This window comes from Neolamprologus multifasciatus, chromosome 17 (genome assembly GCF_963576455.1).
Source record: "Neolamprologus multifasciatus chromosome 17, fNeoMul1.2, whole genome shotgun sequence".
Classification (NCBI taxonomy): domain Eukaryota; kingdom Metazoa; phylum Chordata; class Actinopteri; order Cichliformes; family Cichlidae; genus Neolamprologus; species Neolamprologus multifasciatus.
The window spans coordinates 12,933,867-12,952,423 of record NC_140455.1 but is presented as its reverse complement, the minus strand read 5'-3'; the positions used below and the strand labels follow the sequence as shown (position 1 = coordinate 12,952,423).

General features: G+C 36.9%; 1 protein-coding gene across 5 annotated transcripts in view; it reads right to left on the bottom strand.

The window, feature by feature from the left end:
- Positions 1–9,475, bottom strand: part of LOC146499043 (uncharacterized) — a 41,143-nt gene extending 31,668 nt beyond the window's left edge. For 2 of the 5 annotated variants that reach the window (XM_085137791.1, XM_085137792.1), the window contains exons 1-12: positions 9,199–9,474; positions 8,808–8,927; positions 8,523–8,690; positions 8,288–8,398; positions 6,085–6,294; positions 5,643–5,744; positions 5,370–5,537; positions 5,135–5,245; positions 2,926–3,135; positions 2,484–2,585; positions 2,211–2,378; positions 1,976–2,086 (exon numbers count right to left, since the gene is read on the bottom strand). In XM_085137791.1, coding sequence (XP_084993917.1) covers positions 1,976–2,086; positions 2,211–2,378; positions 2,484–2,585; positions 2,926–3,135; positions 5,135–5,245; positions 5,370–5,537; positions 5,643–5,744; positions 6,085–6,294; positions 8,288–8,398; positions 8,523–8,690; positions 8,808–8,927; positions 9,199–9,244 — 1,627 coding nt within the window. In that variant the 5' untranslated portion in view covers positions 9,245–9,474. Of the gene's footprint in view, positions 1–1,975; positions 2,087–2,210; positions 2,379–2,483; positions 2,586–2,925; positions 3,136–5,134; positions 5,246–5,369; positions 5,538–5,642; positions 5,745–6,084; positions 6,295–8,287; positions 8,399–8,522; positions 8,691–8,807; positions 8,928–9,198 lie in introns of all 5 variants that reach the window. The other 3 variants (XM_085137794.1, XM_085137793.1, XM_085137795.1) reach the window with 3 other exon arrangements.
- Positions 9,476–18,557: the final 9,082 nt, after the last annotated feature.

Genomic DNA, 18,557 nt, shown 5'->3' with positions numbered 1-18,557 from the left:
ACAATTTCAGTTATTTTTATGTTATGATGTTATGATATAGCTTCATATTTAAAGCATTACTCAGAACATCTTAAAAATCACTTGATGCATGTTCAATCATTCAAGTAAGTAAGTGAGAGTGGGAGAAATGTTTTGTCACTGATCCAAGTTACTTCTTCAGTCTCAGCTGACTGCAGGTTTCCCCAACCTTATAAACAGTACATTTGCACAATGACAGTAACTAGCCTACTGAATGAACAATGGGCTGTGAGGTCAGTTCCTTGATCATTAAGGATGACTGACAAAATGTTTCTCCCACTGAAAATGTTATGTCCTGATGAACAGAATCAACCTTTTGGGATCTTAAAAATCAATTTGCTGAGATTCAGTTTAGTTTATTATATTATGTGGTTCAATGCCACTGGGCAAGTTAAAAGAGATGTCAAATGGTAAAAGAACTGATAAATTTATTGCTGTTCTCTGCTTTAACAAAGCCCTCGAGGCAATACTTACTACAACTCTTTTACCAGTTCACACACACATTCATACAGCAGCTTTAATGTTTCGCCTTTTTCGTGCTCTCTAACTGTTGCGTGTAACACTATTGATGCAACAGGGTTTTGAGGTTCAGAATCTTTCATTTTCACATGCGAACTGTAACCATAAAACATATCATAAGACAAACATGACTGTGTAATAGCCAGTGACCATCAAAAAAAGTACTCAGAGCATTATAATTGAAAATGTTTTTCTTTTTTATGCCCTAACACACCTGTCACAGTAATTTATTATCAAATATATTGTGTTACTTTTTTTTATTTAGAGCTTATAATCTATTTCTCAGTCAAAAGAAAATCATTAAGCTACACTGTAGATCATCTGTAGAGTTGTGAGCATTGACCATTGTTATTGGTTTGTAATTGGTCAGAGAAGTACACTGGATCTAATGTACTCCATAGTACTCCATGGAGTCCTGGCATTCCATACTCCAGTGGGTAGCATTTTCTGAGAACATCTTTAATGTTAAATAATGAAGTAACATTTAGGTTTATAGATGTAAGGCCATAAGCTGGAAGAATTTTGGAGGCATCATTAACTGTGATTTACTAAAGAACTAATTGAGCAGATTTTTTTTTTTACTGATTCTATATTTCAAACATAAATATCTTTCACATAAAGAGTAATTTAACATCTTTTAATGTGCTCTGTTTGCTGACAGTCTGAAACGTCAAATCTCACTGCAGTGACTTTTGGGTGTACTCTAAAACCTGAGAACACCACTAAAGGGTGTAGTTGTTTGTTCAGCATTTCTGATGTCATAATACCACATCCACCGGTAAACATTTTTCAATTGAAGAGAAGAACAGAGCCTGATTTTCCCTCAATTTTTTGGTGACTTTCACAATAATGCTATTGAAAACATGTACTCACAATGTCAGAAGCCAAAGTGATTTCCTATGAACGAACAGTGTTCCTACACTGGGTGTTCTATCATCATGTAAACTGTGGTTTTCATTTAAAGTAGGTAACTGATTTTTCCAAGAAATGAAAGTGCTACTCTTGATATTTTCATGTGTATTTTCTTTACTTTGCTCTAGTTTTGATGGACATTTGTCTGTTTGTTTTCAGCGGTTGTTTTAAACAAATGATTAGTCATGACAAAAAGTGGCAAATTAATCAATACCTCCATGCTACAAATATTGAAATATTTTTAAAAACAGTTTGGGGAATATTTGTTAACTAATATATTTATGCTTTGTGGACAAATCTGTAATCTTTTAAAAGCTGATTAATGAGCACATCTTAATTGTCATCTTTAATGATTCAAAGTACAAAATAACATCTATTACAAATATTGATAAAATGCTTCATAATGTTTCCAGTGACTGGTTAAAAAAAACAACAAAAAAAAAAAAAAAACTTTGTTGATGTTATTCTAGGCAGAAAAAATAATTTAAAGCTGATCTTTGTTAAAGTATACATCAAGAAGACTCACTGATTGATTGAAAGCATTGGTCCTCCACTCCTTGACATTGTATTGGAGTGTTGCACAAAGGGTTGGAACAAATGTTACATAACTGGCCATTACTTGACTGAGGAGTAGGAGCTGAAACAGAAAAGAACATAATTTCAATTCAGAACAGAGAACATTTCAGCAGATATCAGAATATTGTTTCTTATCTCTTTCTGTTATTGTGTCTTTAATAAAACACTTATTGATTTGTGCTTACCAGCCAGAGTTTGTGAGTTGCAGTTATCTGTGTTGCAGCACGTGGCAGATGCAAGAGCACTTTGAACACCCAGGTCAACTGAAAATGTCTGAGAGCCCGTAGCTGGACACAGGGAGGAAGATGCACATGCCTTGTAGATTTCCGTTGTTGTATTTCCAGATGAGGTAGCTGCAAATTCACAGTGTGGTTCATTAATGTTGATGAAAAGTACATATAACCTCACAGTGTTTGCTATTTACTGAAGTGTATCAGATAATATGAAGAGAAGATTACCTAAAATAGTAGCTGTAACACACATCGTCCCTGAAGAACATGTAATTGGTACTGTGCTTGAACACGTCTGATCAGTACATGTTTGACACTGAAGGGCTCCAGCTGCAATCAGGAGAGAAACATTGAAAGGACTGAAGTTAAAATGAAACATTACAGGTTTTTGAATACCCCAGTATACTGGCATTATTAAAGTCTTCATCTCTTCTATTTCTTTACACTGTTACAAAGGTTGATGAAATGCTGTTAATCTCTGTATCTCTGTATAAATTAAAAAAAAAATGGATAGGAAACACTAAATTAGAGTTAATTTAAGGTTAATGTATTAAGGATAATTAAACCATGGCGGCCTACTCTAAAAACTGTCACACATTTAACAGACTGTGAATCTATATTTAAAATGTTATAATTTTTAGGGCATGTGTATCACCACCATGTGGAGCACCTGTTGTCGTGGTTGGTGTAGCTTTGGTTGTGGTTGGAGCAGCTGTTTTTGTGGTTGGTGCTGCAGTTGTTGTGGGCAAAGTACAGATTGGTCCACTTATTATGGTACTGACATTCTGCATGAAAGGTAGGGAACCCAGGCTTGAGGCAGCTGCACACAGGCTTGTAGACGCACAGCCGTGAGCTGGGAAAGTGTTGACACCGTCGTTCACTGCAGATCAAAAATCAGAGTTTGAACAATTTCAGTTATTTTTATGTTATGATGTTATGATATAGCTTCATATTTAAAGCATTACTCAGAACATCTTAAAAATCACTTGATGCATGTTCAATCATTCAAGTAAGTAAGTGGGAGTGGGAGAAATGTTTTGTCACTGATCCAAGTTACTTCTTCAGTCTCAGCTGACTGCAGGTTTCCCCAACCTTATAAACAGTACATTTGCACAATGACAGTAACTAGCCTACTGAATGAACAATGGGCTGTGAGGTCAGTTCCTTGATCATTAAGGATGACTGACAAAATGTTTCTCCCACTGAAAATGTTATGTCCTGATGAACAGAATCAACCTTTTGGGATCTTAAAAATCAATTTGCTGAGATTCAGTTTAGTTTATTATATTATGTGGTTCAATGCCACTGGGCAAGTTAAAAGAGATGTCAAATGGTAAAAGAACTGATAAATTTATTGCTGTTCTCTGCTTTAACAAAGCCCTCGAGGCAATACTTACTACAACTCTTTTACCAGTTCACACACACATTCATACAGCAGCTTTAATGTTTCGCCTTTTTCGTGCTCTCTAACTGTTGCGTGTAACACTATTGATGCAACAGGGTTTTGAGGTTCAGAATCTTTCATTTTCACATGCGAACTGTAACCATAAAACATATCATAAGACAAACATGACTGTGTAATAGCCAGTGACCATCAAAAAAAGTACTCAGAGCATTATAATTGAAAATGTTTTTCTTTTTTATGCCCTAACACACCTGTCACAGTAATTTATTATCAAATATATTGTGTTACTTTTTTTTATTTAGAGCTTATAATCTATTTCTCAGTCAAAAGAAAATCATTAAGCTACACTGTAGATCATCTGTAGAGTTGTGAGCATTGACCATTGTTATTGGTTTGTAATTGGTCAGAGAAGTACACTGGATCTAATGTACTCCATAGTACTCCATGGAGTCCTGGCATTCCATACTCCAGTGGGTAGCATTTTCTGAGAACATCTTTAATGTTAAATAATGAAGTAACATTTAGGTTTATAGATGTAAGGCCATAAGCTGGAAGAATTTTGGAGGCATCATTAACTGTGATTTACTAAAGAACTAATTGAGCAGATTTTTTTTTTTACTGATTCTATATTTCAAACATAAATATCTTTCACATAAAGAGTAATTTAACATCTTTTAATGTGCTCTGTTTGCTGACAGTCTGAAACGTCAAATCTCACTGCAGTGACTTTTGGGTGTACTCTAAAACCTGAGAACACCACTAAAGGGTGTAGTTGTTTGTTCAGCATTTCTGATGTCATAATACCACATCCACCGGTAAACATTTTTCAATTGAAGAGAAGAACAGAGCCTGATTTTCCCTCAATTTTTTGGTGACTTTCACAATAATGCTATTGAAAACATGTACTCACAATGTCAGAAGCCAAAGTGATTTCCTATGAACGAACAGTGTTCCTACACTGGGTGTTCTATCATCATGTAAACTGTGGTTTTCATTTAAAGTAGGTAACTGATTTTTCCAAGAAATGAAAGTGCTACTCTTGATATTTTCATGTGTATTTTCTTTACTTTGCTCTAGTTTTGATGGACATTTGTCTGTTTGTTTTCAGCGGTTGTTTTAAACAAATGATTAGTCATGACAAAAAGTGGCAAATTAATCAATACCTCCATGCTACAAATATTGAAATATTTTTAAAAACAGTTTGGGGAATATTTGTTAACTAATATATTTATGCTTTGTGGACAAATCTGTAATCTTTTAAAAGCTGATTAATGAGCACATCTTAATTGTCATCTTTAATGATTCAAAGTACAAAATAACATCTATTACAAATATTGATAAAATGCTTCATAATGTTTCCAGTGACTGGTTAAAAAAAAAAAAAAAAAAAAAAAAAAACTTTGTTGATGTTATTCTAGGCAGAAAAAATAATTTAAAGCTGATCTTTGTTAAAGTATACATCAAGAAGACTCACTGATTGATTGAAAGCATTGGTCCTCCACTCCTTGACATTGTATTGGAGTGTTGCACAAAGGGTTGGAACAAATGTTACATAACTGGCCATTACTTGACTGAGGAGTAGGAGCTGAAACAGAAAAGAACATAATTTCAATTCAGAACAGAGAACATTTCAGCAGATATCAGAATATTGTTTCTTATCTCTTTCTGTTATTGTGTCTTTAATAAAACACTTATTGATTTGTGCTTACCAGCCAGAGTTTGTGAGTTGCAGTTATCTGTGTTGCAGCACGTGGCAGATGCAAGAGCACTTTGAACACCCAGGTCAACTGAAAATGTCTGAGAGCCCGTAGCTGGACACAGGGAGGAAGATGCACATGCCTTGTAGATTTCCGTTGTTGTATTTCCAGATGAGGTAGCTGCAAATTCACAGTGTGGTTCATTAATGTTGATGAAAAGTACATATAACCTCACAGTGTTTGCTATTTACTGAAGTGTATCAGATAATATGAAGAGAAGATTACCTAAAATAGTAGCTGTAACACACATCGTCCCTGAAGAACATGTAATTGGTACTGTGCTTGAACACGTCTGATCAGTACATGTTTGACACTGAAGGGCTCCAGCTGCAATCAGGAGAGAAACATTGAAAGGACTGAAGTTAAAATGAAACATTACAGGTTTTTGAATACCCCAGTATACTGGCATTATTAAAGTCTTCATCTCTTCTATTTCTTTACACTGTTACAAAGGTTGATGAAATGCTGTTAATCTCTGTATCTCTGTATAAATTTAAAAAAAAATGGATAGGAAACACTAAATTAGAGTTAATTTAAGGTTAATGTATTAAGGATAATTAAACCATGGCGGCCTACTCTAAAAACTGTCACACATTTAACAGACTGTGAATCTATATTTAAAATGTTATAATTTTTAGGGCATGTGTATCACCACCATGTGGAGCACCTGTTGTCGTGGTTGGTGTAGCTTTGGTTGTGGTTGGAGCAGCTGTTTTTGTGGTTGGTGCTGCAGTTGTTGTGGGCAAAGTACAGATTGGTCCACTTATTATGGTACTGACATTCTGCATGAAAGGTAGGGAACCCAGGCTTGAGGCAGCTGCACACAGGCTTGTAGACGCACAGCCGTGAGCTGGGAAAGTGTTGACACCGTCGTTCACTGCAGATCAAAAATCAGAGTTTGAACAATTTCAGTTATTTTTATGTTATGATGTTATGATATAGCTTCATATTTAAAGCATTACTCAGAACATCTTAAAAATCACTTGATGCATGTTCAATCATTCAAGTAAGTAAGTGGGAGTGGGAGAAATGTTTTGTCACTGATCCAAGTTACTTCTTCAGTCTCAGCTGACTGCAGGTTTCCCCAACCTTATAAACAGTACATTTGCACAATGACAGTAACTAGCCTACTGAATGAACAATGGGCTGTGAGGTCAGTTCCTTGATCATTAAGGATGACTGACAAAATGTTTCTCCCACTGAAAATGTTATGTCCTGATGAACAGAATCAACCTTTTGGGATCTTAAAAATCAATTTGCTGAGATTCAGTTTAGTTTATTATATTATGTGGTTCAATGCCACTGGGCAAGTTAAAAGAGATGTCAAATGGTAAAAGAACTGATAAATTTATTGCTGTTCTCTGCTTTAACAAAGCCCTCGAGGCAATACTTACTACAACTCTTTTACCAGTTCACACACACATTCATACAGCAGCTTTAATGTTTCGCCTTTTTCGTGCTCTCTAACTGTTGCGTGTAACACTATTGATGCAACAGGGTTTTGAGGTTCAGAATCTTTCATTTTCACATGCGAACTGTAACCATAAAACATATCATAAGACAAACATGACTGTGTAATAGCCAGTGACCATCAAAAAAAGTACTCAGAGCATTATAATTGAAAATGTTTTTCTTTTTTATGCCCTAACACACCTGTCACAGTAATTTATTATCAAATATATTGTGTTACTTTTTTTTATTTAGAGCTTATAATCTATTTCTCAGTCAAAAGAAAATCATTAAGCTACACTGTAGATCATCTGTAGAGTTGTGAGCATTGACCATTGTTATTGGTTTGTAATTGGTCAGAGAAGTACACTGGATCTAATGTACTCCATAGTACTCCATGGAGTCCTGGCATTCCATACTCCAGTGGGTAGCATTTTCTGAGAACATCTTTAATGTTAAATAATGAAGTAACATTTAGGTTTATAGATGTAAGGCCATAAGCTGGAAGAATTTTGGAGGCATCATTAACTGTGATTTACTAAAGAACTAATTCAGCAGATTTTTTTTTTTACTGATTCTATATTTCAAACATAAATATCTTTCACATAAAGAGTAATTTAACATCTTTTAATGTGCTCTGTTTGCTGACAGTCTGAAACGTCAAATCTCACTGCAGTGACTTTTGGGTGTACTCTAAAACCTGAGAACACCACTAAAGGGTGTAGTTGTTTGTTCAGCATTTCTGATGTCATAATACCACATCCACCGGTAAACATTTTTCAATTGAAGAGAAGAACAGAGCCTGATTTTCCCTCAATTTTTTGGTGACTTTCACAATAATGCTATTGAAAACATGTACTCACAATGTCAGAAGCCAAAGTGATTTCCTATGAACGAACAGTGTTCCTACACTGGGTGTTCTATCATCATGTAAACTGTGGTTTTCATTTAAAGTAGGTAACTGATTTTTCCAAGAAATGAAAGTGCTACTCTTGATATTTTCATGTGTATTTTCTTTACTTTGCTCTAGTTTTGATGGACATTTGTCTGTTTGTTTCAGCGGTTGTTTTAAACAAATGATTAGTCACGACAAAAAGTGGCAAATTAATCAATACCTCCATGCTACAAATATTGAAATATTTTTAAAAACAGTTTGGGGAATATTTGTTAACTAATATATTTATGCTTTGTGGACAAATCTGTAATCTTTTAAAAGCTGATTAATGAGCACATCTTAATTGTCATCTTTAATGATTCAAAGTACAAAATAACATCTATTACAAATATTGATAAAATGCTTCATAATGTTTCCAGTGACTGGTTAAAAAAACCAAAAAAAACCAAACTTTGTTGATGTTATTCTAGGCAGAAAAAATAATTTAAAGCTGATCTTTGTTAAAGTATACATCAAGAAGACTCACTGATTGATTGAAAGCATTGGTCCTCCACTCCCTGACATTGTATTGGAGTGTTGCACAAAGGGTTGGAACAAATGTTACATAACTGGCCATTACTTGACTGAGGAGTAGGAGCTGAAACAGAAAAGAACATAATTTCAATTCAGAACAGAGAACATTTCAGCAGATATCAGAATATTGTTTCTTATCTCTTTCTGTTATTGTGTCTTTAATAAAACACTTATTGATTTGTGCTTACCAGCCAGAGTTTGTGAGTTGCAGTTATCTGTGTTGCAGCACGTGGCAGATGCAAGAGCACTTTGAACACCCAGGTCAACTGAAAATGTCTGAGAGCCCGTAGCTGGACACAGGGAGGAAGATGCACATGCCTTGTAGATTTCCTTTGTTGTATTTCCAGATGAGGTAGCTGCAAATTCAAATTAATTTAAATATTTTTGATTAATGTTGAGGGAAAGTACATATAATGTATTTTTGTACTTTGAAATTTACTGAAGTGTATGAAATAATATGAAGAACAGATGACCTAAAATAGTAGCTGTAACACACATCGTCCCTGAAGAACATGTAAGTGGTACTGTGCTTGAACATGTCTTATCTGTGCAGGTTTGACACAGAAGGGCTCCAGCTGCGATCAAGAGAGAAACTGTGAAAGGATTGAAGTTAAAATGAAAGATTACAGGTTTTTGAAATGCCCCAATAAACTGGCATTATTAATGAGACTTTATCTCTTCCATTTCTTTAGGCTGGTACACAAATTGGTGAAATGCAGTTAATCTCTTTATCATATATAAATATTTTTTAATTTGTTGTTTTATTGTTTGTTGTTGTTGTTTTGGGAGGGGGTGGGGGTCCATCACATGCATTAATCAATTTTCCTACTGATAGATCCTAAATAATAAGAAAAGTCCAGTTACCTGTGCTTGAGTGTGCCCAGAGGAGAATCAGAGTACTCAACTTCATTGTGATGAACAGGTCAGTTTTGCAGATTAGTTTCCCTGGACTGTGATACTAAATCTCAAGAGCACTCCTACACTTTATATACTGAACAGGTGAGCTTAGGATTGGGTGTGTTTATATTTTTACAGCATGAACATCAGACATTCATCTCCTCTTTTGTCAAATCATTCTGCTAGTGCACTTTACCACACCCTTTTTCAATTGCACATTTAAACAAAAAAGGGTATGCAACCGCTTTTTATACAAATTATAAATGTTAAACTATGAACTATGATCACATGCATTAATCAATTTTCCTACTGATAGAAAAGGGCTCACTGACCCTTTTCTATTTTTGCTAAACATATATCTTTAGCTTTTCTTTATTCACTAAATTAAGATGAGTCCATGAATACCTGTTGATAAAAGCTGGCAGAGAGTATGGAATGAATAGTCATGGTGAGATATTTACTACCTCACACTACATGAATTACCCCTCAAAACCTTTTGACAATTTAAGCTAGAGTCTGGAAACACTATCAGTTTAGGGAGATATCGCTGCATCTATCTTTTAAATGATGCATTTATTCCCCATTGCTCTTTTCTAAAGGCTTAGCACAGCAAACAAAGTTTTGGCTATAAGAAGCACTAATCATTGAAGCTTTTCTGTCTACATGTAGTTAAAGCCATAATCAATGCAAATCTGTGACTGAGATACAAACAGCCAAACCTTATATTTAAAGGCTGGCCGCTTAAAAAAATGAAGGACTGATATACCCACACTTTTTTATTGCACAGTTTGGCTCACTGGTACTTTTGTTGTTCCTGCTAATCTGCAATGTTGATAAACCAGGTAACCGGTGTGTTCAGGGACGTTAATCAGACAGATGCTTTAAACTGCTGCAGGAGCAGGTGTGGCAGCAGTCTCACCTTGAGTATCACATTAACATTTGTACAGTGAAGGAACGGCACTTTTACTCGATTGCTGTAGTTAAGTATATTTTAGCTCAAACATTTGTTTTATTTTTCATAAATTGAAAAGTATATTTTGCAATTTGTTCAGTCTGCTAATAATGTGTTACTTTGACACATCACCAAATACAGATGAAACTGTGACTCTAATAAAAGCTTAAAATGTTTGACAGTATTTAATGTAATAGGTTAAACAATAGCAAACCCAGGACTGTTTCCCAAACAGCACAGTTCTGCTTTTTGATGACTTTGCCGCACCCTCTCTTATTGTGACAAAACCTATTTATATCTTAATAATAGCATGTTGAAAATCAAACATAAGATATTCTTTGTATCGGGTCTGCGTGTGTGTCACAGGCACACACACCCCTGCCCTATGCACGTCATGTTTTTTTGTTTTTTTGTTTTTTTTATGTTGGCTCTTGTTGTGTGTGTTTTGTGCATCTATAAAGGGACAACAAAGAGGGTTGATTTTCATGCAGGATGATTTTATTTTAGATTATGGTTATTCTTGTTATTCAATAGCTATTTTTATCTGACTTCCTCTGTACTCTATGAATTTAAGCTACTTGAGTCTTAGCTGTATCCAAAAGGTGTTCAATAAGTGGTTACCATAGTTTGTGATATTGCACATTACCCAGACCTAAATTTACTGATCTTGTACTGAACGTTTTGTCCCAGTGGCAGGTGGGTAGCACACTGGCCTTAACACTTGCATATGACTGGGTAGCTTTAGCAATTTATAGCCTGTGTGGTTCATGTTTTTGAAAACAGTTTTCAAGGAAATGCATCACTTTCTCTTGTATTTAAAGAAAAATATATAAGATTGGGATCCCCAGAAAATTGATTTTGTTCATCTGTCCGTAGCATTTTTAGTGGGAAAAACGTTTCCCATCCAAGTGACTTCTTAAGTCTCAGCTGACAGTAGGTTTCCCCAGCTTTATAAATAGTAAGTCTGCAAAATGACCAAAACTAGCACTACTGAGAACAATGGGCTGTGAGGTTTTTGATCATTATTATGCAAATTGTCATGACCATTGATCAACAGCCACTGATCAAAGTCAGTTGAGCACTGAACACCTATGGGCAATCTAGAATTAATGATTAACTTAACCAGAGTAACCCCCAGCTACATGTCTTTGGACTGTGGGAAGAAGGCGTAGTACCTGGAGAGAACCTATGCAAACACAGGGAGAACATGCACACAGAAAGGCCCCAGCCAGGTGATGGAATTAAACTCAGGACCTTCTTTCTGTGAGGTAACAGTGCTAATCACCGCACCACATTGCTGCCCTTTTTGTAGGCTGTATGTTTTAATCATTTTATATTTTGGTTCTGTATTGTTATTTAGCCTTCTGGCTATCAGGCTAAGTTCACTTTCCTGGTCTTCTGCCTGTGTCAAGCTTGTGTGTGTGTGTGTGTGTGTGTGTGTGTGTGTGTGTGTGTGTGTGTGTGTGTGTGTGGTTTCAGTTTCAGTTATTTCCTGTCATATATTGATAGTTTTTTGTCTCATGTGTTTTGGGTTCAGTTCTGCTTCCCCTGTCTTGTAGTCTGTGATTAGTTTCAGCTGTCCTCCCACAAGTTGCTGGTTATCCTCTGTGTGTATGTATTGTCCAGGTATTATCAGTACCATGCAGGTCAACTGTTACTGATTTCAGGTAAATATGGTGGAATTATCTGCAATAATGCAGCTCTCCTGTGCTCCATCTGAGTCACAGTCCTCAGGATTTCACACACAGTGACCAACAATTTCTATTCGACGAGTTATCCATAGCTCTATCAAAATAGATCAATTCATATCAATTCTTCTTCACTCTCCTTTTGTTTATCTAAATTGTTTCACTGTTTCTGAGAGATGCACACATCTATAACCTGAGCTTACACTCTTATTTTTGTTAATAGGTCATTACTGAATTTTCCGGAGGAACCCACCTGAGGGATTAATAAAATTTCATCTAATCTAATCTACTCGCGCCCTCATCTAATTCATCTCATCTGCTCATTTTTTTGAGATGCTACTTTGGGCTCCTCCTGGCAGAATGCTATCTATTAATGAAGTGAACTTTACATCCAAATTATAGTGCACTGTTAGTAGATCACCCTGTGAATACGTCACCATAATAATTTGATTAGTGTAACATAACTGCTCCATAGCCTATGAATTAAATCTTATTTTCTTACACTTATAACTATCCAGCAGGTAAATATAACTCCTTTCCTCCACTTTGTTTTATGACTGAAGTGAAATTCCCTCTATCAATCACTTATTCCAGTTGACTCTAAGTAAAGGTTAATTCATGATAATTCTAAAGACATCATTAAACTTGGGCTGGAAAAGTATAACTTGAACTAGGTAATAATCATTACCTACTTTCTAGGAAGCATTTTTGTAGAAAGGAAGAATTTGCTTACTTTTTAAATACATAAAGAAAAGGCCTGTTTCATTTTTTGTTTGTTTGATGTCCCTCATTTTATTTATTTAATGTTTATCTGCATTTTAATCTACACAGACATAGTAATTTGTATGTCTGTGTAGGTTCTAAGTCATCCAGGTCATGGCAATATTTGTAGTAATAGTAGTCTTTACTTTTCAATCTCTCTAGAATAGCAATTTGTAGTAGTGTTACTTTTTTTAAATGTATATCCATAATAATAATAATAATGGATTGGATTTATATAGCGCTTTTCAAGGCACCCAAAGCACTTTACAATGCCACTATTCATTCACTCTCGCATTCACACACTGGTGGAGGCACACTATGGTTGTAGCCACAGCTGCCCTGGGGCAGACTGACAGAGGCGAGGCTGCCATATCGCGCCATCGGCCCCTCTGGCCAACACCAGTAGGCGGTAGGGTAAAGTGTCTTGCCCAAGGACACAACAACCAGGACAGAGAGCCCGGGAATCAAACCGGCGACCTTCCGGTATAACCAGCTGTATAACACAAGCTGTGTATATTGATGCATTTATATTTGTTCCTTTTTAAAAAATGTCTATTTGCAAAGAATCTCAACTATAAGACAGCACTCCTGTCATAGTCCTGGGTATTTTGACCCAGTATTTTGTGTTTTCTATTATTGTGATGTATTTTGGTTGTGGTTTTCTAGCTCTTTGGTTTTTGGTTCTGTTCTTCCTCAGTTCAGTGTTTAGTCATTCCTGCCTGTGTGTTCCTGTAAAGTCTGTGTGTTTGCATGTGTGAGTTCCTGTTTTATTTTAAAGGTCAGTGTCTCAGGTTATTCTGTTTTACTTCCCTCACTCTCGTCAGCTCTGATTTCCCCCAGTTGTGTCTCCCTCCTGTCTCCCATTCCCTGATTGCCCTGTGTGTATTTAAGCCCTATGGTGTGTATTGCTGGTTTATCTGTGTGGTTTCCCTGCATCTTTCTACATCTCCCTTTAGCACTGTTTCATATCTCAAGGTTTCAGATTTGTTTTTGTTTCGTTTTCCTAGTTTAGGTTTTCAGTTCTGTTTTTTCCACCCTCGCCTTTGTTGTATGTTCACTCTTTAAATAAAACTCCCTCACATCAGTAGTGCTTGCATCTTGAGTCATTTAATAATTTCCACATGGCTTACCCCGGCAGCTGTGGCAACTCCAGCACAGCAGGCAAACGTAAAATACGTAGCACTGGTGTTCTGCCAGGAGAAGCAAAGCAAGCAGGACTGGATTTGTTTAGATTTTTACAGCATCGAAATTCAGAGAATTATTTCCTCTTTTGTCAAATCATAGTGGCAGCAGAAATTACCCAAGCCTTCTGTAAACAACAGATTGTTTTTGTTTCTATGAAAAAGACAAAAAAGTACAACAAAAGAAAAAATGAGAAAATAATCGTATTTTTCTGAAAATGGAATGAGAATGATTTCTTTTAGTGTCTCTGCAAGTGCCTTTGTCTTGATAACTTAAATTTTTTTAATTACTCTTCTTCACTCATTTTTTTCTCTTTGCTAGGTGTGCTAGGTGTCTCATTGTTCCTACTGGTGGTGGTCAGAGGGCCTGGTGACGCCAGTGTCAGGCAGCCTCGCCTCTGTCAGTGCGCCCCAGGGTGGCTGTGGCTACAACGTAGCTCGCCATCACCAGTGTGTGTGAATGGGTGGATGACTGGATATGTAAAGCGCTTTGGGGTCCTTAGGGACTAGTAAAGCGCTATATAAATACAGGCCATTTACCATTACTAAAATGGGTGATTTTTTTGAAGTCCAAACATGCTGTTTGTTCTTATGAAAAAGATCATGGCATAAGTACATGTCCCACACCCTTTTCATTTAGCATTTAATGCTACAAAAAAGAGTGAACAATGACTTACATTTCTAAAATGAAATGAATGACAATTGTCTCCTGTTTTGTGTCATTCAGACTTATGTCTGCATTTGAGTTTTTTGTGAACTTCAGTTTGTGTGTCTTTTTTGTGTGTATGAGCCTAAAACTGGCAGGATATACACAGCAACTGTGTGATTAAGATGAGAATGTTTTTCTGAAATAATTTAAGTTTTTAAATTTAATAATTTTAAAAGTGGCTTTGAAGGAACTGTAAAAGTTGTATTTTGCAAAATCTTATCTCAAATTTTATCAATAAGACGAAAAAATGAATCTTATCAGCATAAATCTATCTGCAAAAATATCCATGTCAAATTATTTTTTGACGATGAGCATCACTGTATAAGCCATTGTGCCTTAATGACATTCGGTGAGTGTTATGTAAAGTCACTGCGTACTTTTAATCGTTTTTACAGTGTGGTAACTATTTGAAAAATCTAAAGAGGAACGATGCTACAGCAGTCATTTACCACAGTCTGTCTTCTCTGTGTCATGTCTCATATTTGGGGATATTCAGAGTAGTCAATTATGTGTTCACTGACAGATAATCAATAAAACACCGGCAGCTCTTTCATCTTGAGTATCAGGTCAAGACGTTACATTTTATGAAATACATATGCTTCCTTTAGTCAATAATATTAAAAACTATAGCTTGCATTTTCATAGCTACACAGGTGATACTCAGCTTTAATTATCAATGAAGACAAGTGATACAAATCCATTAATTAAACTATAAACATGTCTTAAAGACAAAAAAGTGTAGATGAGCTTTGATTTCATAATTCTAAATACAGACAACACTGAGATTATTATATTCAGAACTAAATATCATATAAGATCTTGTTAGATACTGTGCTTTGAAGAAACATAGTATCTAAGGAGATACTTACTCTAAATCACATTTCCTTAGCTGCCAGTATCACTGTGAGAAATCTTGGAGTTTGGTGTGCATTCAATCTGAAAAAGATATCCTTCTGTCTGCACAATAAACCTGTTATGGCAGCAAAGGCCAGTGTGTGAAAATGGACCAAAATGCAGATGCAGGCAGAGGCAAAAACTGGTAGGTTTTCAATTAGACTTTATTCATAACACAAGGTAAAATACTTAAGCTCAGGAAACATAGGTATTTCCTGAGCTTAAAAAGTATTTCCTGAGCTTACAAGAATCTAAATGTGAGTCGGAAGCAGTTGTGGCCCGTGGGTAGAAGTCACTAAAGCAGAGGGAGAGAAATGTCACTGGAATGCTGAGTAAGGTGATGGGGAGGTAAGGCAACTGAATGGCTTGCCAGTGGCTGACTCGCTTGCAGGTGGAGCATGACATGAGGGTGGAATGGTGAGCTGAGGATTCAGAAGGGCTGAGCATGGATTGCAAATCCAGCCTGAGTGATCCAGTGATCTGAGGATTTTATGGCAGGAGGGCAGGCAGACGAAGAGCAATGAAACAGAGCTTGAACCAGTGGTGTGAAATTCCCAGAACTGACCAGTGACCAGGTAAGCAAGGTTATAGCCAGGAAGGAGGTGTGGGGGATTAGAAATTATTTTACTGCTATTGTTCATAATCATCATCATTACCATTGCATTAATAACATAATCTACAGTATTGATATTGTATTCAGATGTTTAAACATATTGGTACCCGATTAGCCTTTATTACAGGTGCAGTTGTAACCACATTAAACTGTTGAGTTAAATCAATAATCTTAAATGCTTTTGAATGCTTGTTATAATCTGAAATGTGTACGTGCTGGCCTTCTGTCTGGTGGAAAAGGCTACAAGTTGAAACTGAGTGCAGTTCATGATGACATACACTCACACAGTAGACTTTATCTCATTTATAGGTGAGAGGTTAATCATGTTTGCTTGTAACTCTAAAATTGTCTCTGTAAAAGAGGAATAGTTTCTTGCTGTCTCTGCAAACAGAGGAACAGTTTGGTTTTCCAGACGGGAAGTGAAAGTGAGAAGGCTGAAGCATCTGCTGTGGAGACGGAGACAATGTTATTTTAAACTGTCTTAAGTCATTGTGGTTTTGAAACCTATGTATGAACTGTATCTGAGTGACGTGGAAGGGGTGTAGTAAATTTAAGCCCTGAAAGGTATAAACCACCTGCTTATGCGCTGTAAGTTGGGGATCGGCGCTGTCTGCGTACAGCGGGCGGTCTTCCCACGCGTGTCATTAAAATCATCATTTGACTCCACCCGGCCGGACCAGTGTTGTTATTATGGAAGTTGATTACCTCCTCTATCCCTCCTCAATATTGAACCTAACAGAGGCCTGTAAGAAAAGTGGACAAAGACTGGCAAAGACTAGTTGTGAGTCTTAAATACATTTCGGTTAGATCACAACCAGATGTGGACAGGAGGTGCAATGATAAGGGCTCCGCCTAGAGGTGGAGTCCATGTTACTGTGGAGAAACACCACTCACTCAGACCATGACAAAACCAAAATGTAGGATCGCCTTTTTCACATGAATAATATCCTTAAAATTAGAAACATCCTTTCTCATTATGCTGTCCTCACTAAAGTTTGTTGCAGGCAACGTAATTTCAGCTATACAGCTAGCTTAACAATCTTTATTCCCAGCACTTCATCCTCCAAGAAACAGGCCGCTTGTTGTGTTTGGCAGGATTTAATGATGAAAATAAATTCTCTCTCTCTCTTTCTTTTGTAAAACTGTACAAAGAAAAGGAATACAAAATACACAATGAAGACATGTTCCATTAAACTGGGAGAATAACATTGCTCTAGTGAAAAACACACGACCACAGATGAAGCATCTGCTGGAAACATACAAGCATCTACCTGCCTCCATATGATTTAACTCAAAACAGTGTCAAAACGTACTAATACACATTAAATGTATAAGAACTTACGGATGAAGCCGATATTGTGGACTTTAACACCAGGATTGCAGAGATTGCCATCAGATTACAAATGCTGTCACTGCAGCAGCTAAAGAGCACACTACTTTCTGTAGACCACTTCCTCTACAAAAAAGACATTCTGCTTAGTTACCACTAGGTGGTAGTAACACTTCTTAAACAACTATAATATGTCCGTTCCATGACACTCCCCGACTGGCATATTAAAGATATCCCACTTTATGCCACAGCCTCAATCCCCTAGCTTGCTGATGAGTCATTGTCCTGTGGTGAAAACAACAAGATTACTTGAGAAACTGGTCTAGAGAAGACTTTCGCTGTCTGGTTCCGTATCACCTTAACTTCGACTTTCCTAACAAGTCCATCTCTGCTGGGAACAACCTTGACAATAATTCCCATAGGCCACTGATTCCTCTTGGTTTGATCGTCCTTGAGCAGAACAATATCTCCTTCTTTGAGATTCGGTTTCTGAGATTGCCATTTGTGCCGACTCTGTAATGTGCTCAAATATTCACGGCGCCACCTAGCCCAGAAGGTATCTGCCAAGGCCTGAACTCTTTTCCACTGATTCTTGAGCAGATCCCCTCTTGAAAACTCACTTACAGTAGGAGAGGGAACACCCCCCTTCTGGGTCAGCAATATGGAAGGTGTTAGAATGAAAGGCGCCTCAGGATCAGTAGAAACTGGTATTAACGGCCTTGCATTGACAATGGCACTCACTTCAGCCATGAAAGTAGTTAAGACCTCATGAGTGAGTTTTACATGTCCAACCTGAAGAAGCATAGAATCTAAAATCCGTCTTGCCACTCCAATCATGCGCTCCCAAGCGCCGCCTATATGACAGGAGTGAGGTGGGTTGAAAACCCAAGTGCATTTTTGTTGAAGAAGGTAATCCTCTACGCTCTTATTGCCAGGATCCATCTTCAGCTCTTTGAACGCTCCAGTGAAATTGGTCCCACAGTCCGAGCGAAGCTGTTTGGCATGACCCCTGATGGAGAAAAACCTTCGGAGCGCATTTATAAAGCTTGAGGACGTCATTGTTTCAATAACCTCAATATGTATGGCTCGAGTGGACATACATGTGAAAAGGACAGCCCACCTTTTGTCTTGAGCTTGACCACCTCTGGTACGGCGTATCACCACTTCCCATGGTCCAAAAGCATCAAGGCCAACATA